This window comes from Amphiprion ocellaris, chromosome 18 (assembly GCF_022539595.1).
Source record: "Amphiprion ocellaris isolate individual 3 ecotype Okinawa chromosome 18, ASM2253959v1, whole genome shotgun sequence".
In the NCBI taxonomy this organism is placed as follows: domain Eukaryota; kingdom Metazoa; phylum Chordata; class Actinopteri; family Pomacentridae; genus Amphiprion; species Amphiprion ocellaris.
In genome coordinates, this window is record NC_072783.1 from 13006070 (window position 1) to 13033602 (window position 27533).

The 27533-nt window shown below is 40.0% G+C and overlaps 2 protein-coding genes across 8 annotated transcripts in view; both read right to left on the reverse strand.

The window, feature by feature from the left end:
* Nucleotides 1-5805: 5805 nt before the first annotated feature.
* On the reverse strand, nt 5806-22671 carry si:dkey-94l16.4 (retinoic acid-induced protein 1). 3 transcript variants are annotated; one of them, XM_055004723.1, is made up of 6 exons: nt 22483-22671; nt 18678-21361; nt 15520-15613; nt 14931-14983; nt 14683-14752; nt 5806-8392 (listed from the first exon to the last, which is right to left on the reverse strand). In XM_055004723.1, exons 2-5 carry the CDS (start codon nt 21354-21356, stop codon nt 14705-14707), a joined length of 2874 nt encoding a protein of 957 aa, XP_054860698.1. In that variant the 5' UTR covers nt 21357-21361; nt 22483-22671; the 3' UTR covers nt 5806-8392; nt 14683-14704. The 3 variants fall into 3 exon arrangements, with proteins under 3 accessions (XP_054860698.1, XP_054860697.1, XP_023128609.2); XM_055004722.1 differs by having other exon boundaries at nt 14931-14980; nt 22355-22495; XM_023272841.3 differs by having other exon boundaries at nt 22355-22495.
* A 3058-nt stretch (nt 22672-25729) lies between these two features.
* Nucleotides 25730-27533, reverse strand: part of mprip (myosin phosphatase Rho interacting protein) — a 57700-nt gene continuing 55896 nt past the window's right edge. For all 5 annotated transcript variants that reach the window (XM_055004179.1, XM_023272837.3, XM_023272838.3 and 2 more), the window contains one exon: nt 25730-26798. In XM_055004179.1, the coding sequence (XP_054860154.1) occupies nt 26727-26798 (72 nt within the window). In that variant the 3' untranslated portion in view covers nt 25730-26726. The remainder of the gene's footprint in view (nt 26799-27533) is intronic.

A 27533-nucleotide genomic window follows, 5' to 3' on the forward strand; every position in this document is an offset into this window, starting at 1 on the left:
GCGGTCTTTCTAAATAAAGCAGTGCAGTGCAGTGCAGCTCATTCAATAGCCATCAACGATGTGAGGCATCGTTCCCTTTGTTCCCTAGATGTGAGGCATCTAGGGAACAAAGGTAAATTGTATTTTCTATCAGTAACCTGCTGTTCAGCATTTACATCTATAGAATGTAGGTACAGAAAGTCAGTCACACACAATGTCAGTACAAACCCATGCACAAACTGATGTAAGAACTACTGTTCGGAACCCTTGAGTTTGCAATTTGGCTGTCACCATCTTGGTCAATGGGTGGACCTTCCTGGAGAACTTGTGGACACTATGCACGCCCATACAGTGGTGACTGGTCAATCACAAGGTAGGAACAGCCTAATACATACCCTGTTTGTCTATTTTACGCTAACCGAACAATAATTTACTAGATGAACGCCACACTGTGTTGAAGGAGTCTTGAAACTAGCAATTGAGACCATAAGTTTTGTAGGAAAATGTTTACTGAGGTAAGAGATCGAGTGAGAAGTAGTGTCACTTTTTCCACAGATGTCAAGCAATCTAACCAGAGGAGACGCCCCCTGCTGGCTGTGAGACAGAATACAGGTTTAGCGCAGTTGTACATTGGCTTCATTTTTCAGACACAGAGTCTACGTCTTTCTTTTATATACAGTCTTTGCATGTCATCCAGTACCATGAGTAGATTTCCAACCTGTGGGAAACTCTGCAGTGAAATTTGGAAACAGTGATTTCAAAACTGGATCTCAAGACCAACTCAGTTCCATTTGTTTGTATCCAAGAGTTGTTGAAAAGAATTTGATTGTCTGCAAATTCAGCATCACAATTTGGAGTTTGAGCTCTTACAATTCTACAGTTTCATTTAGCAGATGCTTTTATTCAAAGCGACATATATCTGAGAGTAGATACAACACAAGCAAGGATCTAGTCTGGAGAAAACAACCTGGAAGTGCCATAAAATTAGCAGCTAGCTCCTGCTACCAATTAGCTGACTAGCTCCTGTTAGCAAAAGTAGCAACAGAACTACAACAGAGACACCTGTTCCTAAGCCAACCAGCTGTTGCTCTGAATGAATTCAGTACATATACAGTAACATTTATTAAGCCTACCAAGGCAACAGATGCTGCCTGATAGCCAGCTAGCTAACGCTGACTTAGCTTAGGTGGGACAATTGTTTTTTTGTCAGCATCAAAGTATTTAAGTTTTTAAGATGGTAACAAAAAGTTGATGAATTACAATGTACCTCTGCAGTGCTGTGACTTTAAAACTGTTCCTCACAAGACTGTTTTTGTTGTTGTTTAGCTTATTTTCTGCAGGTGCTCCGGCCTTATGGATGGTAGATTATGTGTTGATTTTGAACTGGCTTTAGCTGTGAGTGTGAGCATGCTTGGTTGTCTGTCTCAGTCCTACAATGAACTGATGACCTGCCCAGGATGCAGCCCTCCTTATGAACAATGTCAGCTGAGGTAGGCTCCAGCTGTCTGCCACCTTCTACAGGATAAATCAGAAATGGCTAACTGATGGATCACACTTTCAAGTCTATGAGCCATCACATCTGCACTGGGCTCTATAACACGGAGGCAAATGCAGAAGTTAGTAAACTGTTTTAGGTCATTTTTATGGAACTCAATTGTTTAAATTGTATTAATGATTAAAGTTATGCATAATTAGTAATTAGTAAGTGACATCACACAACAAATGGTTTGTCCACCTTGACATACAGTCAGTGGCTGCCATGCGATCTAACAGCTGTTGGGCGTAGATGTTGGCTAAACAATACAACAGTTTATAGAAACTGCATGTTTTTCATTTCGGGTTTGAACAATTAAGGTTTATTGTGTGAACAGAAGTGTGTGGTGATATTTATCAGTCTGAGAGGCCGGATACCTTCATATCTTATAACTCGGTCATATTCCTAGTTCTTGGTAGATAAACGCTGAACAATTGATTTAACCTCTTTCAACTCCCACCCACTCCTCCTCCCTCTTCCACTTTTATGCACAACACCTAAAATAACAAACCACTCTAAATACAGTGGTGGAAAAAGTTTTCGGACACCGTTAAAATTTTACACACTCTAAAATATTATCATGAAGTATTTGTGAAAAAAAATCTTTTTTGTGTTTCAAAAGGTGTGGCTGCATTAGACAGACACAAACAAATGCAAATGAGATTTTTTTGGTTTATTGTTTACAAAAACTAACAAAACTAAATTCTTGACAGTTTCAATATGTCAGTTCTCAACATTGCTAGAAATTATCATTGACATCAAAGTCAACAAATAATGTAGAATGTGTTCAGAATTGAACAAAAAATAAATAAACCATCACATTATAAAATTAATATTTAGTAGTCCTGCCATTAGAATGCAATCAATCAAGTGCCATGCCATTCAGCATAGGCGATCATTTCTCTCCAGCTCCTCTGATCTTTTGCTCTCTGAATTGTGACTGTTGCCCGTTCCACGTGTAGCCATGATGTAAGTCCATCTATCATTTTCATTCTCTGTCTGCCTTGTCCTCTCTTCCCGTTAATTTTTCCAGTTGTAACAATATAGAATATCAGAATGCAGTAGAGCTCTAATCCTGGCTGGCATGTTCCCCATGAGCCTTTCACGCTGTTGAGGGGTAATCTTGTCCCATTCTTCTTGAATTACTGCTTTTAATTCTTCGAAATTCTGTGGTTTTCGCTTTGAAACGGATCATTTGATAATCCACCAAAGATTTTCAATGGAGATCATGTCTGGGGATTGAGCTGGCCACTCTAAGACCTGGATACAGTGCTCCTGCAACCAAGTTCTACTGGCCCTGGATGTGTGGCAAGGAGCATTATCTTGTTGTAACATCTAGTTTTGACCTCAACGGAGCTGCACAAGCAGAAAGGAGCATGTGAGTTTCAAGAATGGCACAATACTTGGCAGAGTTCAATGTGCCATCACAGACAGTGAGCTGAGCAACACCAGCAGCACTCATGCATCCCAAACCATGACACTGCCTCCACCATGCTTGACAGAAGGTACTGTACATGCTGGAGATAATGTTATGCCTGGCCTTCTGTGTACCCTCACATTAGCAGAAGGAAGATAAAGCTGGAAACTGAACTCATCTGACAACAGAATCTTCTTCCAATTCCTGGCTGTCCAGTTCTTGTGTGCTTGGGCCCAACAACACCAGGCTAACCTCTGTCTCTCATTGATCAGGGACTTCTTGACAGCCTTGTCAGACCTTAAGCCATGATCTAAAAGTCGGCCTCATAGAGTGCGAGTGGATCACTGGACACTACCTTGGTTTGACACTGCTGCTGAAGCTCCTGAGATATTATTCAGCGGTTTTCCCTGCACATGTGGATCAGGATGTGGTCATTTCTTGGTGAAGAAACCCTTGGACACCCAGATCTTGTTTTGTCTTCCAAGCTGTTGGTTTGTCTGTATTTCTGCAGAGTGTATCCAACTGCTGAAGGACCGCATCTGCACTTCCTGGCTATCTGGCAGCAGCTGTACCCTTGCACGGCTAAAGAATTGTGTCTTTTACAGTTTTTCTCAGTCGCTTTGGTACATTTCTTGAATCCTCCCCGACATTTGCAAAACAGTAAGTGCATTTCCCAAAACAATTCGTACAAATAGCAAAACACCATGGACAATTACTGCAAAAGCCAGTCTCTTGCTCAAAATCCTTAGTTCGTCTCTCAAAAGTAAGTATCTGTGTCAATGAACATGTCAGTGCCATCAGAATGACAAGTCCTTGTGTCATTGTGTATGGATAAGACAGTCAAATTGCTTAGTCATGTTGTCATTGTAACAGTGTACTCTGGAGGGATGTTCTGATGTAAACCATGGCTAAAGTTTTGATGACAATTATTGTAAATTGTAAGTTACACCTTACTGCATGTGGGAGATTGATTGCAAGAGACTGGACAAGATTCACATTTACGCTTTTACTGTTTGTATTGTAATTTCTTGACAGACCACATCATTGCGATATAGAAAGGAAAACAGTGCTGCATAGCACAAAGAAAAAAACAAAAGTAGAAATGTGAACATTAGGACACTCTCCTTTGGGAAAACTTTACATGCAATGCTGCAGGAATTACAGTGCAGTCTTTCTACCTTCTGACGTTCCTGTCTGTTGGGCCACAAATGCTCATCCTCATCCCAAATATGTTCTCCTGCGTCTTTGAGCAATTTCAGAAAATCCTAACCCTTCACACATTTCCCTTTGTTAGAGAAATTCAAGATTCACCTGGGAGCAATTTACCAATTCAGGACAGATTTAGAAAAAAAGCATAATTTCCACTACTTTTTTTCTAAATCTGTCCTGAATCGGTGTATATGTATAGAATTGTATAGAAATATCCTTGATGTATTATGACAACTTGTTCAACCATTTTGCACGTAAAGACTAATGCGATGAACTCATGCTTAAATGTTGTGGGGGGTGAGACTATTCAACAGAGACCCATGATAATACATTGTGATCAACATGACATCAGCAATTGATCATGTAGGAAACAGCAGAGAATTGTACAGAATTATTTGCATGGATGTACCAAAGCATTTGCAACTTGTTCAAAGAAATGAGAAACTGCTTTTTTGATGTGCACAAGTGACAAAATGATGTGAAGATTGGACAAGTAGTTTTGAGAATATCAATTCTGATCTGAGAAATGTACCAAAGCAACTGAGAAAAACTGTAGTTAAAAAGCAAAACCTTAATTAGTGGATCACTGGTACCAAAATGACACAATACTAGAAATTTCTTATATATTTTTATGGAATCAATCAATTTTAAATTTTTAATGGCTTTTTTTTAGGATTTGTCTAGTATATTTGCTGTGACTGTACTAAAAGAAGTTGCACTTGAAGATCTAAGAATGATTCTGAATGCAGTATTTCACAAAAGCATGGGAAAACTTTTTCCCACTACTGTATATGCATCAATGAGGTCTTGATGGTAAGAAAAACCCCAAAGTTTCATGTGAAAGTGTTAGAGGACCTGGAGGTGATAAAGAAACAGAGGAGAAGGCTTTTGAATTCAGTAACTGAAGATTTTAGATGGGGTTAATCCTTTAAGTATTTAGTAACACAAAAACATCTGATATGTGGGTTTTAGTAATTCTTAATATAACTGCCTGCCCTCCTCTGCAGTTAATCTCAAAAGCAGTTTGACAATATCACAATAAGAAAATCACAGCTTTTCCTATTGTTACAAAGCCCCACTTCTGGAGTACAATCATCACTGTATTCGTAGTGATGACTGAATACCATTTAACTGCTTCATTGTCAGGGTTGTGCATGCTGGATCACTGAATCACTTGATCTGTTCTTAGTCATACCATTTGTCACACATGCTTTTCTTACCTCTCTGTGGGTTTGTATGCAAGTAAACACCTATTCAATGACATTACACAGACTGTAAATCTAAAAAATATTAGCATTAACATTTAGTTGTTAATATAGTTGTTTTATTACATTAATATATCCATTTTATTTATTTCTATCATGTTATATACCAGTCAAAAGTTTGGACACACCTTCTCATTCAATGCTTTTTGTTTATTTGTACTATTTTCTCCATTGTACTGTAGAATACTGACGAATTAACACTTTGTTTACAACATAATTCCATATGTATTCTTTTATAGGTTTGATGTCTTTAGTACTAACCTACAATGTCTAAAATAATTAAATAAAAACCAATGAACAAAAAGCTATGTCCAAACTTTTGACTGGTAGTGTATATTGTATATTCTTGTTATCATCATGTAAAACATTTTCCCGCAAGTGACCAAAGAATAAAATTCGCATACAGAAAACCACAAACAAAATATTTAATTTTGACAATTACATGACCTCTGATGTTCCAAGAGGTAAACGACAGTACAAAAAGTTGCCAAAAATAAGACGATGACAAAAGTGTGGTAATGAGTTGGTATACCTACTCCCATGTTTAACCTAAGAACAGAACAGCAAAGACAAACACATGGAAGAGGCAGCGTTGGAATGTGACGAGTAGTGTGTACCAGGACAGAGAAAGGCTTTGCATCTGAGGAGATAACCACATCCTACTACATGGATCACTGCTCCAGTCATAGTGGAGTTAACACGAGAGCAGAAAGAAGAAGAAAAAAAATCACAAAACAAAATCATTACAATATCTGAGATTCAACCCTGAGATTAACACATGGACAAAACAGTTTTCGAAATCCAAACATTTTGTAGGTTTGCAAGAATAAAAGGTATTCCAAAATCTGTATTTGGTACAACTGCTTGTGAGTGAAAAAAAACGTTCTAAAATGCTGTGAAAATTCCAGGCTTGACACATCTGCTCATTAAAAATGTCAAGCCTGTTATTTCACTGCAACAAAACAAAAAATACACAAAACATAAAGATGGCACAAATGGATGAGACACAATGTTGTCGGAGTCAGGAGATGAGAGAGTGTATGTTCTGCTGCTGGTGAGACACTGAGCAGACAAAGCCTTCAGCCACCTGTGTGTGGAGATCTGTTGACATCAAGTCCAGGCTTAATGGGCCTCACACACTGATCTCACAAAGCACCCGCGCTGCCCCTGATGGCACTCTTTGAAAGTACACATACGTTAACACCAACACTGAACACAGAGACTTCTCCAAGACAAAGAGGCAGGCTGAAAGGCCAAAAGCCCCGAACTCCATCTGATTCAACAGGTATTCACACCAGGAAGTAATCTCAATACAAAGTCTTAGAGGGTCAGTGTGCACCTGTGTGGTTTGCAGGGATCAGGAACTGGACCGCCATGCCTCTGGGATTAGAACAATAAAATCGGGTGCAGAAAAGTGCATGCAAGCTGCCTTTAGTCATCAGGATGTCCAAAGGGTTGTGGTGTACAGTACATCCACTGATTTGTCATTGCACCACAAGCTAGTAAGAAGTGGGAAAACATTATTGTATACACCTCTTGTATGTCAGATAAGGCTTTTTCAGAAAGGTTCAGGTGCAAATACACCTTTTAGGCCCAAGTTGAGACACAAAATCGCAGTCAATGATTAGGACCACCAACACGATCATTCCTATTGAACTTAAGACTGATGTAAAGCAAAGGTTCTCAGTGTCAGCACAAAACTGAATGTTACACCTGCATACTGAAGATCTTCTGTCTGCAGTGACACTAGTGGAGTCAAGAGTGAGTGATTCTGCAGCTGAGTGGTAAAAGAGGGTTTGTTAATGTGCCCTCATACTGAATTGCAAAGTTTAGAGCTGAAAGAAATGACTGAAGCTCAAACAGAAAAGAAATCCAGGTAAACAGCAATGATTTGCATTTAATCATATTACTTTTAGGGGAAAACTGTTTGCTCTCTTAATCTAATCTCCTCCTAACAGGGCACACTAAAAATTATACTGAAATTCTATTGATATCACCTGATAAAGCGGCTGCATGGGCGAAAACAATAAGGACATATTTAAGTGCTCTCAGCCTGAAGTAGGAGGTCAAAGTGCTTTCAGCAAAATGAAAAAACAGTCCCACATTCTGAAGGTTGGATATGGTTCTTGCTAGGGCGACTTGTGAGCCTCAGAGAGCCACATGAGAGAGCCTGACGTAAACGAGGGTTGGAGGCCGAAGAAGGTAATACTGCAGCCGGAGCAGAGGACACAAAGTGCTCCCTGTGAAATACATTCAAACACACACTGTCCGGCTCCCTCAACATCATCAACCGGGCCCCACATTCAGGGTGAGGTCGTTTGGGTGAATTAGACATCTGCACTGGAAACAAAAACGTAATGTGATGCGCGAGGATCTAAGAAAGTATTGCATTTAATATGGAACCCTGTTGTGTTGATACCAATCAGGTACCTTGTTCTGTTTGGGGAAGTGTCTTAGCCCCTCAACTCTTTCGTTTTCTGTCTCATCTGGTTATAAAACCAGCATCTCCTTGACTGGCTTGACATTCCAACATCAAACTGCTTTACCATTAACTTAAAAAAAAAAAAAAAACAACAAAAAAAACCCCAACACACACATTCAAACCTCTTTGACAACTGCTAAATGTCCAGGAATAAATAAACCAAATATAATCAAATACTTAGAAAATCTTTACAAAATTAAATATATTTGATTGTTAATCATATTTAATTCAGGAAAAAACATAACTACACAATTGACAAATTCAGCATGTTACTTTAAGAGTAGTTTTCTTCCGTCCACAGGTGTTGGCTGAGGAGTACCGTCAGACTGGACTGAGGGAGGCTCCTCCAGTCACAGTGTCGGTCAACAGTACAGTTGAAGAGCAGACTGTGAAGTTAAGGTTTGCGGGTGCTAGCTGTCAGTCAGAAGAACCCTGGTCCACTGTCGCCACGGTTACCAGCAGAAATGGGGAAGGAGAACAAATGCAGGACACCGCAGGTGAATGTTCTAGATGAAGGAAAAAAAAAAACTGAAGTGAAAATTTGAACACGTCGATGTTTTTCAGGTAGAAAAAAAAGCAAGCTTGATTGGTTGAAAGACAGGCTCACACCATACCTTTTGCAGTAGTAAATGCTGCTACTGTCAGCATTTGGCAGACAACCTTCTTTAATTTCATTTTTGAATGTGAATTATTAACTAGCTGCTAGCTACATTTCCTCATGCTTGCTCATAAAATTGCAATTCAAGGCTGCAACTATCAGATATACTCATTAATGATTAATCTGCTAATTATTTTTCAGCTCATCAGTCAATTGTTTCATGAATAAAACTTCTGAAAACTGCAAAACAAGTGTCTTCAGCATCCTACAACACATGCTAACATCTTTAGATATTTTTTATTGCGTGGCCAACAGTCCAAACTAGACTAAAGCAATACATCCAGTTAGATTCTCATTGCAAACTTCAGTGCTCCCTTCAGATTTATTGCTCAGATCTGTTTTTCTTGTTTAATTGGTCACATTTTTTATTTTGCCAGTATCAGATTCCAGTGTGAACTGGTCACAGTCCTGAACTGACCACATGTGCAATACAACAAGATGTCACAGATGTAAAGTAAAACATCAAGTCAGATTTTGAGTTTCATTTATAAGCTGTTCTGCAGTGGAAACTGAAAAATAAAATAGGGAGAAAGACAGAGACAAGTTTTCTTTCTTTATACTGTCAAAGACAGAATGATTATGATACAACCCCCTCAAGTTTTGCTCGTACAAAAGTTTCTCCTCAGTGCCTGTGCACTATTGTAACGGCTGACGATCAGCACTGATGTAAAAGTTGCATGAAATCCAACATAACTGTTCAGACAGAGGTAGCATTGCCAAATAAGAAAAGCACTCAAGAGAGTGCAGTACTCCGCGAAGGCTACTGGGTCGTTGTATCATTTCCGACAGATGAAATCTTTAATAAAAAATTATGATATTATGATTTAGAAACATAGCACAAATTAGAACTGCACAGATCAGATTCCTGTGATTTGTCTTACTCACATTATTATAAGAACAAGACATCTAAGTCACATAGAACCAAAAAGTCCACTTTGGGCCTCTTGTGCATGCAGTGTGCACATTATGAAAATGCCTGAATTGAGTTTCCTTTGCTCTCTCTCAATAAACACCAACACTAACAGTGAGAAATAGTTCTCTGTAGTCGCAGCAGCAACATAAGCTGTCTCGATTTTCCTTGGAGAGGCCAGTATGTGTGTGCTTTGCCAGTCACACTTGGATAATGGCAGCAGCTCATGATGATGAAACAAAACAGAACAAAGTTCTGTCACATTACTTCAGAGATTCAGTAATGGTTCAGTTTTGTAAAGTCTAATGTAGAACAGACCATCCTGCTGCGTGAGGTTTGTCAAAACTAAAAGAGGCAACATAATAAACCAGGTCCAGACATGGAGGTAAAGCACCAGGGGACTGGGAGCAATGGACCTCTTTGAGATTCAGATACTCATCCAAATACCAAAGTCACAACTAAAAAGCAGTCAATATTTGCTGCCTCACTTTGCAGTGTCACCCTGTATAAGAAAACAAGGAACAGGTGGAAGGACATTACTGAAACGTTGGCATGTTGTATCAGGAACATCATGGTGCCCATTTCCACACCAGAACAGCCTGGCTTTACTAATAGAGCCAAATCCATGTTCATTTTATGTACAGCGATCAAGAATTCACTGATAACAAGACAACATTGTCTTGTTCAACAAGACAATGACTCCAAACACACCTCCAGGCCATGTAAGGGCTATTTGACCAAGAAGAAGAGTGATGGAGTGCTGCGTCAGATGACCTGGCCTCTACAGTCACCTGGCCTAAACCCAATCCAGATGGTTTGGGATGAGATGGACCACAGAGTGAAGGCAAAAGGGCCAACAAGTGCTCAGCATCTCTGGGAACTCCTTCAAGACTGTTGGAAAACCATTTCAGGTGACTTCCTCATGAAGCTCATCGAGACAATGCCAAGAATGTTCAAAGCAGTAATCAAAGCAAAAGGTGGCTATTTTGAAGAATCTAAAATCTAAAACATGTTTTGACTTATCTCGCAATTTTTTGTTTACTATATAATTCCATGTGTGTTCATTCATAGTTTTGATGCCTTCAGTGAGAATCTACAACAAAAATAGTCATGAAAATAAAGAAAAAACATTAAATGAGAAGGTGTGTCCAAACCTTTGACTGGTAGTGTATATAAAAAAAAATATGACATCAATGAATAAAAATTCTACGATGTCTAACAGGATTGTTCATCCATCCATCCATCCATCCATTATCTATACACCGCTTAATCCTCACTAGGGTCGCGGGGGGGCTGGAGTCTATCCCAGCTGACTCGGGCGAAGGCAGGGGACACCCTAGACAGGTTGCCAGTCTGTCGCAGGGCTACATACAAAGACAAACAATCACTCTCACATTCACACCTACGGGCAATTTAGAATGATCAATTAACCTCAGCATATTTTTGGACTGTGGGAGGAAGCCGGAGTACCCGGAGAAAACTCACGCATGCACAGGGAGAACATGCAAACTCCATGCAGAAAGATCCCGGGAAAGCCGGGACGCGAACCAGGGATCTTGTCGCTGCAAGGCGAAAGTGCTAACCACTACAGCCCGTCCAACAGGATTGTTCAGATTAATATTTTAGGTTCTTAGAAGAGAAAACTATCTACTGAGAATTACATTAATTATCGAGAAGCAGCAGCAAAACAGCTTAACAAACGATGAACATTGAAGCAGCAGCCAACATTTATAACAAGATCTGCTGATGTAACATCATTAGGTGATGTGGATGTAAGGTCACTTTCTGTCGGATGTCTTTCATGTTGCTGTCAGACGGAATGAGTCACTTCCATGATTACATGATGAAATTGCATCTAAATGGTCCTCTTCACAATGTTAATGTTCTCCATGTGAACCCCAGACAGTGAATAGATTTTTAGTGAATAAGTGAGTAAATCATCTTCTGAATGAGCTACTGTTCTTCAGTGGAGAGAGCAGCTAGCTGCGGCAATGCTACATGAATTATTGAGGACAGTCTGCTGTTCTACTACAGCAGAGGAACATGAACACCATGTGTGTTCCTGATAACAGGCAAGCATTATTTCTCTACTGACCTTAAAATAGTCAAAAGTAATACTGGTAACCAAGGCAACCACATTTAAAGTAGACAATGGCCTCAAAATACTTAGAGGATATAAAAATGGAAAAAAAGGAAAATACCAGACTAATAGGACAATGATGAAAACTCGACTAAACCACCAAAAGTCAAAGGACTAAACATCTTCTAGACTAAAATCTAATCAAATTCTGGTACCAACGTTAACACAGATCCAAAGCCCTGATTGTATGTTAGCTACTCTGCAGAATAAAGTGGTGCTTTTCTTTTGTTGGTTATGCACAGGCCCAGAGAGTAGGAAAGGGCTCACTGTTTTAATAAAGTAAGCTTATGAGTCTTTCTGATATACAAACAAATACATTTTTCACTTTGATTAATTAATAATTACAAAAAACACACAATATAAACAGCTGTGGACATTATTTTTGAAATGGTAAAAGACTTAAATACTGAACGTCAACAGAATCTTCACCTGCAAAGTTTTATTCCACCTCTCAATTCATCGTCACTCTACTTAGGTTATTAATCCTCCAAGGAACACAGCGAAGTTTTGTGATGATCAGTGTATGTTTGTCTGTCTGTTTGTCAGTTAGCAACATTACTAAAAAATGAGCTAACGGATTTGGATGAAATTTTCAGGGAAGGTCAAAAATGACACAAGGACCAATTGATGACATTTTGGCGGCAATGTGGCTTATGGTCTGGATCCACAGATTTGTTAAAGATTTCTGTATCATTGCGAGATAGTGGCAAAGCGTCACTGTAACTATGACAACAAGTGAACACTAAGTCAGCTGCCTGCTGACAGTCACTTGATTACGATCCTACTACAAATCCACCACTGCGGACCGTCAGAAGTGATACAAGGAACAATTGATTAAATCGTGGGGGTGTTTCTGAGTCCTGTCAATTCCTGCCGCCAGCTACATATATAGGTCACACGATTCAGTACCCGTACATAACATACACATGCATCACACACACCTGTGCTCAGCGCAAGGTTATTTTGTTTGTGAATGGCCACATTCAATGCTGCCATGATTTATGATCGTCAGTAACTAATAAACAAAAGCTACATTTCTTTAAAAAATACTGCATTTCTGACAATGCTGTATGGGGGACTGAACAGCCTTGTCAGAGTACTGTGCTCTCTGAGTGCTTGTCTTATTTAATAATTATTGGTGAGAAAAAGCAAATTATGCCTGAAAGTTCTTACACCTAAGGTAAGGTCTTCAGTGCAGCTATCGGTGGATAAATGGTATAAAACCCAAAGACACATCTTAAAAATTCTCCCAATTTTTTACAGATTTTGTTATTAATTTGTTGTATTTAAGTCAAAGAGTAGATATGTTACTTGAGGCATTTCCTCAGACTAAATTCCAGAGCACTATATATACACGTGGACAAAATTGTTGGTACCCCTCGGTTAATGAAAGAAAAACCCACAATGGTCACAGAAATAATTTGAATCTGACAAAGGTAATAATAAATAAAAATTCTATGAAAATTAACGAGTGAAAATCAGACATTGCTTTTGAACCGTGGTTTAATAGAATTATTTTAAAAAATAAACTCATGAAACAGGCCTGAACAAAAATGATGGTACCCTTAACTTAATATTTTGTTGCACAACCTTTTGGGGCAATCACTGCAATCAAAGGATTTCTGTAACTGTCAATGAGACTTCTGCACCTCTCAGCAGGTATTCTGGTCCACTCCTCATGAGCAGACTGCTCCAGTTGTCTCAGGTTTGAAGGGTGTCTTCTCCAGACGGCATGTTTCAGCTCCTTCCACAGATGTTCAATAGGATTTAGATCAGGGTTCATAGAAGGCCACTTCAGAACAGTCCAATGTTTTCCTCTTAGCCATTTTTTGGCTGTATGTTTTGGGTCATTATCCTGTTGCAAGACCCACGACCTGCGACTGAGACCAAGCTTTCTGACACTGGGCAGCACATTTTTCTCCAGAATACCTTGATAGTCATGAGATTTCATTGTACCCTGCACAGATTCAAGACACCCTGTGCCAGATGCAGCAAAGCAGCCCCAGAACATAACAGAGCCTCCTCCATGTTTCACAGTAGGACAGTGTTTTCTTGATATGCTTCATTTTTGCGTCTGTGAACATAGAGCTGATGTGTCTTGCCAAAAAGTTCCAGTTTTGTCTCGTCTGTCCATAGGACATTCTCCCAGAAGCTTTGTGGCTTGTCAACATGCAGTTTGGCAAATTTCAGTCTGGCTTTTTTGTGATTTGTTTTAAACAATGGTGTCCTCATTGGTCGTCTCCCATCAAGTCCACTTTGGCTCAAACAATGACGGATGGTGCGATCTGACACTGATGTACCTTGACCTTGGAGTTCACCTTTAATGTCTTTAGAGGTTGTTTTGGGCTCTTTTCTTACTATTCGTATTATCCGTCTCTTCCATTTGTCATCAATTTTCCTCCTGCAGCCACATCCAGAGAGGTTGGCTACAGTCCCATGGATCTTAAATTTCTGAATAATATGTGCAACTGTAGTCACAGGAACATCAAGCTGCTTGGAGATGGTCTTATAGCCTTTACCTTTAACATGCTTGTCTATCATTTTCTTTCTAATCTCCTGAGACAACTCTCTCCTTCGCTTCCTCTGGTCCATGTTTAGTGTGATACACACCATGTCACCAAACTGCACAGTGACTACTGTAACCCTATAAATAGGCTGACTGACTGATTACAAGTTTGTAGACACCTGTGATGCTAATTAGAGGACACACCTTGATTGAACATGTCCCTATGGTCACATTATTTACAGTCTTTTCTAGGGGTACCATCATTTTTGTCCAGGCCTGTTTCATGAGTTTATTTTTTCAAATAATTCTGTTGAACCACAGTTCAAAAGCAATGTCTGATTTTCATTGGTTAATTTTCATAGATTTTTTATTTATTATTACTACTTTTGTCAGATTCAAATTATTTCTGTGACCATTGTGGGTTTTTATTTCATTAACCGAGGGGTACCAACAATTTTCTCCATGTGTGTAACTATATAACAGTTTCTGACAGGCTGAGTGTCACAATGTGAATCTAAATGCATTTAAAGCCCACTGTGCAGCGTGCAGTATCCTGTGAAAGTAGAGCAGGTATTTACTAACCTCATGAGGTTTCTGTTGACTGTCACCTGTCTTCCCGTCGTTTCCCTGGAGGAGCTTTGAATGTCTTGTTCTGAGAACAGATTAGAAAGCAGAAGGTTAATATTTAATTCTCAGAGCTTCACCGTACCTTTTATACAGCTACGAGCCAAGTCTTCTCCAACAGCAGAGACACAGCCAAGTCTCAAGATTTTAGTAAAAAACACTTCTACCAGTCAGGGCCAGTTTAAAGTGCATTTATAGCTCCTCACCTTGTGCTTCTTACACTTCATGGAGAAATTTTCTTCAATGAGAACACAGTCTGCTAGAACAAGAACAGAAGAGGAGGTGAGGATGCCGCACTGATTCACCACAAAGGTTCAACCGCCTACACTTGCAAGTTTAGGCCTAGCGGAAGTGATAACCGCCAACAGCAGTTCTCAAAGGAGCTATTTCCAGACCACTGCGCACACACACACAGGAACTCACACACAATTGCAGAGCACCAGTCGAAGGTGTATGAATTCAATTTTAGACTGTAATACGTACAAAGTTAATTTGAGACATCAGACGCCCGCCAGAAAAAAATATAGGTTCTATTATGCAATGAAAAAGTACTTCTCTTCATATCAGAGTGAATATAAATTTGGCTGTGCAGATAACAGAAAGGCATTAATGGTTTCTAGAGTTCTTGCAATCTCTTGAATCTCAGAAACATATCTGAAAACCTGGACAAATACAAGCAACACCTACATACTATTCTAAGTAAATAACTAAAGGATAAAGATAAAAATCTGCACTAAAAACACACGAAAGAGGATTACTGAGGAATCCTACTTTGTTTACTTGAAGCACACTCACCTGACTCCAGAGCACACCTGTAGTGGTATTTGTTGGGACAGCCTTTGAAGAAGCAGCCCAGTGTAGCGCCTGGATTGTGGCACGCCGAACAAATCTGAGAACACAGAAGATGAAGTCAAAAGAACAGAAAAAGCACATTTATTCACTTGCGATTCCTACTTATCATGTAAAAACATGAGAAAAGAGATGGCATTAAGGTGATTACTTCTTAGTCTTTTAATTAAAATACTGCCTTAAGTAGTTATGAATTAGATTAGATGTCTTAACATAAAACCACCCAGTCATTATCAACACAGCACACCAGGGAAGGTCCTTAAAGACCTTTGAAAATAAAAAACAAAGGCTGTAATTATCAGCAGTCAGGCACTTCAGTGGCCTATAAGGTCATTAAATTCATGAGGGTTTAGGAATCTGAACATCTTAACAGCTTATGAAGATGAAATCTGCCTTAACACATTTGACAGTAAAACACCAGAACTGAGCTCCAGTTACATCTCTGGTAGCAGAATGGTGGTACTTGTAACCAAACTAAGGAGAACATGGCTAAGCCTCCTGCAGCCCTGCTAGTGGCCACTAGTAGCTTAAGTATGTATCATTGCTTGCGCTATCTAATGTAATCTTACTGCAGAATGTTTTGGATCAAACAATTTGCTATGAAGAAAGGTGAGATGTTAGTGTGCGGGTGCTTTGCATGACATGAGTGGGTTTCGTGCTGAAACAACGATCTGATTACAGATTAATAGACAGAAGTCGGTTTACAGTGATTGTTTAACCCTCTAAACTCAAAGCCTATGGGGGGGTTTCAAAGGCATGACAAAAATTACACCATTTGTCAAAGCCTGAAATTGACAAACAATAGTCGGATTTTCAGCTTTCAATCCAATCATGTGTGACTTCAATCAAAAAAATGTATCAAAACTAAATTTTTTTATATTCAGAAACTTATACTTGGAATTTTTTATATATAGGGAAATTAATTCAATTATGTAGCATCGCCATTTTCTGCATCTGTTGGTATTTGGAAAAATGTTGTACGTATTAAGTCCAGGTTTTTGCAATTTTTGCACAATAAATAATCAAAGAAAGTCAACTTTTTCTATATGATGTATGGCATTATTTTGTTATACTGCACAGAAGACATTTTTGATTTCCCTGTACTTCTATCCGGTTTGTTCCATTCCTTGTAGTGAAAACTTTGTAAAAATTTGACAGGAGCAGATAACTGCTTGGAGATCAGAGACTAAAGAAACTTTTTTGCCAATATGGACAGATTCTAGTACTCAAAAGTGAATATTTATATATTTTTTGTTGTTGTTTTTTATTCTACACATAATTTCTTTGTGTTTGACTCCATGCATCCACAGGGCTGTAACTGTTGCCTCACAGGAGAGCACAAAAACCCGTATATAAGAAACAGTCTTGTGGTGCACTAACTAGCAAGCTTTTCAATGCATGGTGTTCCTCGGCTGGTGGATGCTTAGTTGGTTGACATAAGTGCTAGAAATGCTACTTTAATTACGTGATAACAGGTGGTTATATGATGTGAACTACTCAACCTTGCTGACATCATCTTATATCATCAACAGATGACTGAGATGTAGTTGTGGATGTGGAAAACAAAAACTATTAAGTGGACAATGAGTTAACATTTCTATGTGAAAACACTGTTTTCACATAGAAATAGTGATGAGTGCAGATTTTGCAGATTTTATAAATAAGGAGTTAATAATGGCATCAGAAATGAAAATAAGGCTGTACTGCGATAAACAGCTGGTGGCACTAATTTTCCAATCCAGGAGCCACCAAACCAATGTGGAAGAAGAGGGCCCAAAATGAAGATGTAACTGAAAGACAAACCTCATACAGTGAAAATGAATACAGAAACCATTAAGGAAATACAACATTGCTATTCGCTAGATCCGTTACTCTGAGGAAGGTTGCAGTTTCGTCATTGTTTCCACTTGAGCTTCTGCTTTACTGGAAAACTTGAGATGTTTGTGGAGCGATGACGGTTTTTGTAGCAAATTAACTTTGATTTATATTTGATATCTGATATTCCTGTGATTAGATAGTTAAGTTACTGTTGGTTTTCGTTATAAAAAATCATTTGCTGTAGTCTGCCACAATTAGTCGGTATAGTCGATGACATCTGTTTCTGTTTGTAACTCATAAGTCTGTACCTTACTATGCTAAGCACTTTGAGATGACATATGTTGTGACTCTGCCCTATAGAAATAAAACGGAATTGAAAAATTCAACAGCAATATTTGAAGCAACAAATATCTTTTTACATATTTTTTTTCCCAAAATGTTTTAACTTATTTAAACAAATGTTTTTTGTCGGTATCACTATGTAACTGTTTCTTCATGGGGTCAGCAGTTTTTGGTTTCAGTCATTAATCAGCTGCACTCAGCATTAAAGTTATAGAAAATTGCAGATCCAACAGAATCTTGTTCGAAAAGACTCAAAACTTTGGCAATGTGGGAGTAGTTCAAACTATCACAGAACAAACACATGGTTTGTACATTGTGTAGAGTTTTGTGGGCAGATCTCAGTATCAGAGCACAATGTATGGGGGGGGGGTGCGCAACATTTGAAAAGGCAAAACCACCACCACGTGTTATCTGTTCATGATTAGGAGGAGATTGCTACATCTTTTAATATGAAGCTGCTAATAAACTTCAAAATTCAAAGAAAATAAATCTAAATGAAATTGTTTATTTCATTTCTTGGAGAAAAATTTGATTACTCCAACTAATTGTTAAAATAGTCGACAGATAAACTGATAGTAAAATAGTCTATAGTGGTAGCCGTACGTAGCCTACAGAAAACTTTCCATTGGTTGAAATGTTGCAAATAAAAGTAAATCGTTCTCTGATTGAGTGTGGGGGTAACAAATGACAGGGTCTCAGTGTTGTTTGCCTACACCAAGAATTCCTGGTCTTTTTCAAACTGACTGACTGAATTATTACTTATTCATGTTTCCTCCAGCTTTGTTTTAAAAACACATCTAAAATCTACCAGTGTCCTAGAGGGAAGAAACAGACTGTAGTGCATTAAGATATATAGTTCACTTCAGCTGCATCATACCAGTCACATCTTCATGTCATTTTGTGTAATGATATGTCCATATTACAAGTGTAAAGTGCAGTTTTACCGTCTGCTGGGCCACCTTGACGGCCTCCTCTAGTCCGTAGACTTTGCCCTTCACAAGGAACACGCCTGCAGACCAGATGCCGCAGTCTTCATGGAGCCAGTACTCACAGGGCTCCAGAGGCAGCACAGGTGGGCTATACCAGTCCTCCACATCTGCAGAACCAGCGTCTGAATGGGCCCGCTTAGCTGCAGGGCTGCCCGTGCTGTTGCCTGTCCACCGTTGGTTCTCCAGGAGGCCCTTCTGCTTCAGCTGGGTGCCCAGCCTCAGGGCCCATGACGTGGGCCGAATGGCACGCTTCCTCCCTCTGCTCCTCCTACTGCAAGATGAAGAGTCAGAATCACTGTAGTCGTCATCCTCTTGGAGGCCTGAGGTGCTGGCTGGTGTTTTGGTGCTCGGCTGGTAGCCCTCAGGGTAGTAGGGGCCGTGGAGGTCCCCCAAGTCCATGGCGTTGGCTGACTGCCCACACAGGGAGCAGACCAGAGCGCGCTGGTGCTGGCTGTGCATTGACACCCGGCCCAGCTGCAGGCAGGAGGTGCTGGGTACGACTGCAGAAATAAAGCCGCCAGTGTGAGCCTGCTGCTGCTGGCCCTTCTTGTGTGGCGTCTTTACCTCCTCGGGGTAGTTGATTACAGTACACAGGGATGGCGACGACTGCTGACGCTCCACACGGATGAACGGAGAAAAACCGTCCAACCTCAAATCTCTTTTCTCCTTGTAATTTATGTACTTCAGCTTGATCTCGGGCTCCTTGGGGGAGAACATGAAGGAAGACTGGCCCTGTTTAGGTTTCCTTCGCCTGCGTTTGGGAGTGCGAGCTGCTTTTGTTTTGGCAGTGGGAGATGTTTTGCTGCCAGGGACTTTGCTTTTGGCTTTGCCTGGACTTTTCTTTGGAGATTTTGAAGCTGGTGGAGAAAACCTTTCAACATGAATTTCCACTGAGGGGTCAGGCAGAGAAAGCACCTCTGGCTCTTTCTTTGAGTTCTTGTGCACAGCTAACTGAGGACTTGACTGTGATGAGGTTTTCCTCTTTGACTTCAAGGGGCTGCTCTGTAATGGCTGCACAGGGGGAGACACATTCCCTGGTTCTCTCTTTGACCTCCTGTGCACAGCACACTGTGGACTTTTTGGAGGTATTCTGCTGTGTGCCTTAGAATTATTAATGATTTCAGAATCAGAGGTAGAGTCTTTGCAAGTGTCAGTATTAATGTTCCTAGATTTACCCCTTGTCACTGGAGCTACTGCTTTTCGTTTTGTTTGTTTCACTGACAAAGGTACCTTCATTTTGCCTCTCCTTTTATTTAATAAGACAGCATTAGTCCTCCTAGGACTGGCTAAGGTGGATTCACTAGCTGCTGATTGGAAAGCACTGGCTTTCTTAAGAGTGCGTATGCACCCTGACACATTATACCTGCTTGAATTTATGTTCATTACTATGGCCTCTAACCGCGTCCCTCTGCCGGAACGCAATGGCAGTTTCCTTTCTTTTAAAGTTCTCTGTATCGCCTTTGCATTCCCATTCATGTGAGGAACAACAGTTTTGGGTTTGTTTTCCGAATCATCTGACACACAAACATCATCTGTCAAGTCAATCAAAGGCTCCAACACAGCCTTTCGTGTATGGGTTCGCTGTTTATTTTCATCACTTGAATCCAACCTTGTGATGCCATCACTGATGCCAGAGTTTGGCTGAATAGTCTCCTCTGTACTCAAGTCATCACACGCAGCCTCCTCAGCTAGATAACAGTTGTCGCCACTGGGCGAGCTGGAGGCTTGAGGCAGGATGAACACATCCTCCACATCGTCCAGTGAGGTAGCCGTTGGGGAGACGGGGTCGTCCAGAGGACTGATATACTCCCTACTCAGAGAAGACAGATCTCTAACACTTGTGCTGTCTGAGACAACCACCGGGTCCTGTTTCTTTGACATGATGAAGACCACGTCAGAGCCCCCTCTCCCCTCATCCTCCCCTGTGACAGGGATGAGAGTCTCCAGTGATGCTCCTGAACTTGACCAGCTGTCTCCTTGACCATTCTCCAAAACTCTGCTGTTTGGCTGAGTAAGGCTGTACCTCTCTTCGTCTTGTAGAGACTTTTCTAAATCCCCATCACTGGAAATGACTCCACCATTAACCTCATGGGGCTCCTGCGTTAGAGATCCTCCCACATTGTTCTCTGGTCCCACATGAGCCTGAGACAACGACTGAGTGGCAAGGTCCACTGGCCCATCAACCAACTCCAAATAATGCTGGTTCAGTGCATAGCCAGTCTCCCCGACCCCCTTATCTATGTCACAAGGAGGGTGGAGGGAGAACTTGCTGATAGGCGGCATGCTGTAGAGAGGCAAATGTTGAGATAGAGAGTCTTGGGTGGAGAAGACGTGAGACCTGCTCACATAGGAGAGGGTGACTGTAGTGTGGGAGAAGGCATTGTCTGGTTGAATTTGATCCCCTGATTGGAGCGTGATGTCCGAGGTGCCAGTCTCTGAGAACTGTAGTTCAGGGTTGCTGGTCCCAGAGTCTGGGTACCAGCCAGGGCTCTTGGCAACTCGCACAGCATCGAGCGCTGGGGAGTTGCGGACACATTCCCCCCCTCTCCTGGTCAGGTCGATCACAGTGGGGATGCTGGAGGTGGAGAGGTCTTGAGGCTGTAAATCATCTACGCTCCCAGGTGGCTGCTCCATAACAACTGCCACAGATGGAGAGGAGAAAAGAAGCTAGTTTAAGTTGTGGATATAGGGAGAGAAAATCTATCTCTGAAAGTATATCACTGCCCTTCTACCGCTGTCCAGCTCAGCAGATTTCCTATGATTAATTCTCTTTTATTTTTAGAAACTTGAGGTCACAGTTTGACTTATAACCACTGAACTGCCTATGACTATTCTATCACTTTTTGTGTCGGTCACCCATTTATAAAAAGTTCATTTTATTGTAAACAGAAGTAAGCATTTCAAACAAGCTCTTGCAGCTAAAGTCGTACCGCTGACATTAGCTAGGAAACTGAGGTGTGCTTGATTTTCATTAACGCTGGAGAACATTGCAAGGGTTAAACTGTAAATTTACGATTTGGCTTATTTCCAAACTATCCAAATACTACCAAACACTTGGAATATGAAATCGTTATGTTCTGAGGATAATGTCTCTTCAGACAACCTGCTCACTTTTTACCTCCAACGCTGACAGGTCAGGTTTGCTAACGATATTTAGCTTAGCTTAGCCACAGCTAGCGTTAGCAAGCTAGCTAGCTAGGCCTGGCTAAGCTCCGGTAACGCTCCCCTACGTCGAACTGCGTTGATTTTTTGACAGTTTAAAAGAGTTTTCGGTAAAGGTGGAATGTCACAGTCTGTAGGACACGACTTCACAACGTCTACTATTCGATACCAATCACTCTTTATTTCGGCGACGTCTACTTCTTGAAAAAACGTTTAACTCAGATAAAATGCCGACTCAAGTAGCTTAGTGATACGCAATGTTCTTTACTACCTACTCCGACTGGTTTCAACTTTGTTTCAAGAACAACGGCCAGCGCAGTCTTAAAATGTTAAAAAAAAAAAATTCTCATTGGTTTTATTTCATGACCTCCGAATTGTAGAGTGTTCAACAGCTAAAAGAAATACACTTTCCTGTGTCTTAGAGGTGAAAATTTAACGACAAAGCAAGGCGTTACTAAATTGCGGCTTACTTTTCATGGAGTTTGGCAGCACGTTCTCTCCATTAAAGAGCACGGTGCGCAGCGGGGCAAGGCCCGGCTGGATGGAACAAAGACAGAGCGTAGGTAATGACTGCGCTGAGCTGCTCATCAAAACTTACCCGGACGGGAGAAACCGTAGCGTTTTTAACGTCTAGTTAAGAATCCGACCCAGCCTGCATCTCCTACAGCAACACGTCTGCTCCACTGAATCCCCTTAAAGAAATACTATACAGACAGAAAGCCCCAAATTAAATAAAGATCCACACACTTTCCAGGAACACTCTGACAGCAGCTCCGTCAAGCTGTTCACTACATAATCTGTCATATCCGGGCCCCTCCTTCATCATAAAACAATTCGTAATGCGTTATAATCATTTTTAATTTGAAACTATATGAATTGAAGCATAATATTTAACCATTTAAAGAGTAATTGCGCTGCATTTTCAAATGTTAGCAAGGGGCAACACGGTGTTCAGTATGATTTGCACGCACAGATGTCACAGTTTTCAAAGAATAAAGTTTAAGCAGGCAGCAAGTAGGGATGATGAGGGATGTCAGTTTTTTTCTTGGAGTAACAGAAGCATTTAGCACAGCTGTGTAATTCCGGGTGACTTGACATGTAAAGTAAGCATCAGGGGGGAACAGTTATCGCTCAGCTGTGGAACAGAGAGGCATTATGGGAGCCACTGGTCTGACATGTTTAAGCCAAATTATCGACACTTTAAGAACCTGTGGGGTTGTTAACAGTGACGTCTGATGCCCAGACTGCTCCTTTATTTTCCACATTTACTTACTTTGTAGGTTGTAATTATTAGTAAAACTACTACATAAAAATAAACACATTATAAAGGTAACGAATGCTATTAAAGGGCAATTCCCCCAATTAGTAGTCCACTTCCGTTAAGTTATGATTGGCCTTTGAAAAAACAGATGAGAAGTCCCGAAGGGGTTGTGGACAAAAGTTAACAGTTACTGCAGGATTAAAGGTAAAGTGTGTGACACAGAAATAAACCAGAGCAATCAGCTGTAATTGAACATAAGTCAGAAGAGACCAAAGTTACATCATCAAGTGGGCAACTGTTCAAGAAGCCCAGAAGCTAAGTCAACCTCCAGTGGATTTGGCAATTAAGTTTTGGCCTACTTTATTAGGTAATTATATGGCCCTTTGTTGTAGAGGTACCCTGTGTTAAAATACACACATAAATTCTTTATTATTTCACTTTATATTGTCTTCAAGAGGAGTATACATTACCAAATAAAGTTGTGTTTAATCAAAGGACTGTTGCAGAAATGGATAATGGTTGCAGGACCCAATGGGAACCTGGTGCCAGCAAATTTTATAAGTGGTGGAGACACCTTAAGTTTCATGCAGCCATGTAAGAAGCACCAACAGCTACAGCACAGTGCAGATGTTTTGGGTAACGGTTACATAATATATTTAGTGTGAGCACCCTTTGTCTTTAAAACTGCAATGGTTCTCAATGGTACACTTACAGTTTTTCCAGGTACTTTGCAGACAGGTTGTTCAGCGTCTTGAAGCACTTTCCTCTCTTCATGTAATCCCAGACTGATTGACTGATGTTGAATTCAGGGCTCTGTGGGGGCCACAACATCTGATGCAGGACTGTGGGTGAAGATGTTCTGTGTGTGAAGTCTTTCCTGATGGCTCCATAGTTGAGCGTTATTGTAAGTATACAAGACGTCAACTGCAGCACTGTTTTCCTGAGCATTCAACAACTACTACACATTAATACAATGGTTTATTTACAGTTATTAGGCCTTGCTCATGGCTCATAGGCGGGCTGATAAAAATGGAACTTAAAACATTAGCATTGGCCTTGTTCCACTGTAGTGAACCAGCAACATCCGAGACCTGGACCTGTCACATCAGACTCGTATGCAGCCATAATGAGTGATTAATTACACCGCAGCATTTCCTGCTTTCACGTCCAAATGGATGCTTCAGATCTGTGGTTGTTCTCCCACCAACTGGCCTAATCTCCATCTGTGGGATGCTGCTGCTGACCTTCCTCCAGCCCACTGCTTCCAGCTGTCCATTCCTACCAATCAACTCTGCATCACCCTCACTATACTTGATTTGCTCATCTACATATTTTTGAATTTACCACCAGCTATATATGTAGTATATTTAATGCCAGAGCCATACACCATAGCATTAAACTATAATTAGTTTCCATGTTAGTTGTACTTTGCATATGTGTCTTATCATGCATGTATTAAACTGTGTTTTATGGTCCTTGTCGTTCCCCCCCCCCCCAACCTCTCTATCTCTACCTCTATCCCTCTATCTCTACCTCTCTACCTCTTCTGTCCCTCTCAACCCGCCTGGCCAGCAGGCAGATGGGTCCCCCCACATACAGAGCCGGGTTCTGCTCGAGGTTTTTTTCCCTGTTAAAAGGGTGTTTTCCTTGCCACTGTCGCCTTTTGGCTTGCTCTGGGGGTCAGGCATATGGGTTCTGTAAAGCGTTTGTATTATAAATAAGATGCCTACATTGTATTCAAACGTGGCTGTTTCAGTATAGAAGGTATTAATGATGATACCATTATTCTGTTAAGTTTGCCGTGTTTGGCCTTTGGAGGGTGATGTGTATAATCTAGAAACCCAGGTCTGAAAAATATATTTATAAATACTGTACAGTTACTTTAGAAAGTATAAAGACCATATACATTTCAGTGATGTACATAATTATTCTCATTGATGATTAATCATTTGATTATTTTCTGGATGAACTGATCAGTACTTTATAAAAATTCTGAACATATTCAGTTTACTATCACAGCAAACAAAAGAAACCAGATTTTTTTAAATGAAAAAAATGGGATCAGATAACTTATTTTCTTTAAAATTATTCAAGTCACCTGCTCAATATTCAAAATAATTGATTTACTTTATTATTTGACAGCTATATTACTGATCGATTAATCATTGCAGCTCCCACTGGAAGATGAAGTGCTGCCTGCATTCATCCCTTCCTCAAGCCTGACCAGTCACCTCGTCCCTACTGCAAAGAAACACACCCATAGTATGATACCTCCACCATGGAGGTATCATATCATGCTTGGAGACCAGAGAATTATTTTAGTCCTTTAGATGCAGTTTTTGCTTTTACATTTCTAAAAACACGATTTTTTGATTCCTTGCAAAATACCCAGCAATTTCCATATTTAAGTCTGGTATATCATTAAAACTTATTAACATTCAGTGTGTGTCGATAATACAGATGAAATAACAAGAATTTCAAACTCCACGTGCTGAGGAAGTCAGGGTGATACAGTTGAAATCTCCTTAGTAAGTAGAACTTGAGTTGAAACGCAGTATGAAAAAAGCAGTAAGAAAAGTCAAAATAGACGCAAAGGGTGCAAAAATATTTATTGCTAATAAACCTGTAGTCAGTTGGTGTATATTTGCTTTATATTTACAATAGGAGTAGAGAGGAATGGGAATGCGAAAGAAAAATCCCAACCATTTAAATAAATACAAAAGGACTGCCACTGAAAAAGACTACAAACATAAACCAACTCCACCAACTCCTAAACAGCTGGACCAATGATTGCAGTAAGAAAAAAAAACTCTAAATTTTCATATATATATATATATATATATATATATATATATATATATATATATATATATATATATATATATATATATATATATATATATATATATATATGTTTATTTATTTATTTATAGTCGGGGAATCCAGCTATATGCATTCAGCTGCCACCTTCCACGGGTCTCAGATTTTTTCCAAGCACTGCAGAGAACATCTTTGATGTTAATTTGGAAGTGAAGCGATGAAACAACATGGGCAAGGACTTGTTTTCTACTGCAGACAAGCATTTTTCTTCCATAGCTTGTTTACTGAGTAACACTTCCATCAGTGCTGGAATGACAACGGAGTGGAGGAGCGTTAACGTGCAGACCGACCGCCAGACTAGTTATTATGGTTTTGTTATGCAAGTATTATTCACCAATATGTAGTGTGTTTAGCCATTGAACATAACATTTATGCTTTGGCTAGCAACAGTCTAGAGAGTTAAAACAGTAGCTTACACGGTCATAGTTTTAGTGTATATATGACAGATGCTCATTTAAAAATAGTATTTACAGTAAGACATGGCAGAAAAAAATCAACGATACAAAAAATGTCACAGTTAACTGAAGTGCATGGAATGCAAACTCTAGACATGAAATTCAAACTTCATACCATGTTTTTTTAATAACATATGATCTGTGTTTGGTGACCAGTGTGTATTGTTACTAAATAAGTAATTACAGAGCTAAAATATAGTGGGCTTCTAAACATGCAGCAAGGTAGGTAGACATTACATGTCACTGTCAGAACTCCTTAGTGTCTTTATTTTCAAACAGGTGAAGTCTCTGCTCCGCCGTCAGCCCTTCCTTCAAACTCTAGAGGAATGAAGAGAGGAGAAAGCAGACGTTAATGATAACTGGGAAAAACAGAACTTTCTTTGGCCAGATGTGCAGTTTCTGAGCAGGCAGTGTTTCCCCCATCAGTTTAAATCTGTTGTCACCCAGTGATTATATCTTTAAAATGGAGAGTCCACACACCACAAGCAAATCATTGGATACCATGTGTGGTACGAAGCCCCAAAGACTTTTGTGAAGCACATCATCATTATTGGTGCAAATTCTATATACTTCATGAATAGGACAAAATGAAATAAATGACACTGTACAAACAACAAATACACACACACACACACACACACACACACACACACACACACACACGTATATACACGTACACACGCACACAACTTAGTGTTGGTTGTGAAAGATAAAGTGCTAAAAGCTATCCAGTCAACCTCTAACAGGTGGATTTTACATGAGTTAATTTGGTTAAACTGCCTTTAAATCACACATTCTAATACATGAATAATTTATAAGACTGGTAGCAAAAACGGGCATTGAAGTTTTACATCTTATTTATCTGCTACACAGTTTGGATAAGAGCCTTGAAACCCCATGTTCTAAACTTCATAGTACTTACTGCTCTCTGCCTTTGTATGACAGAACACAACTAATTAATGCCAAATTTAGTTCTATATTTGCTTTTTAATAGTTTTAAGGCCTCATTGTCTGTAAGAAATTGTTAACAAAACACTGTATATGGTTGCTAAA

Coding starts and splice junctions, on each gene's coding strand:
- si:dkey-94l16.4 (XM_023272841.3), bottom strand. CDS start 22,472: ATGAGCAGCTCAGCGCAGTCATTACCTACGCTCTGTCTTTGTTCCATC. Junction 21,362..22,354: donor GCTGCCAAACTCCATGAAAA/GTAAGCCGCAAT, acceptor CATCTGTGGCAG/TTGTTATGGAGCAGCCACCT. Junction 14,753..14,930: donor TGAAGTGTAAGAAGCACAAG/GTGAGGAGCTAT, acceptor ATCTGTTCTCAG/AACAAGACATTCAAAGCTCC.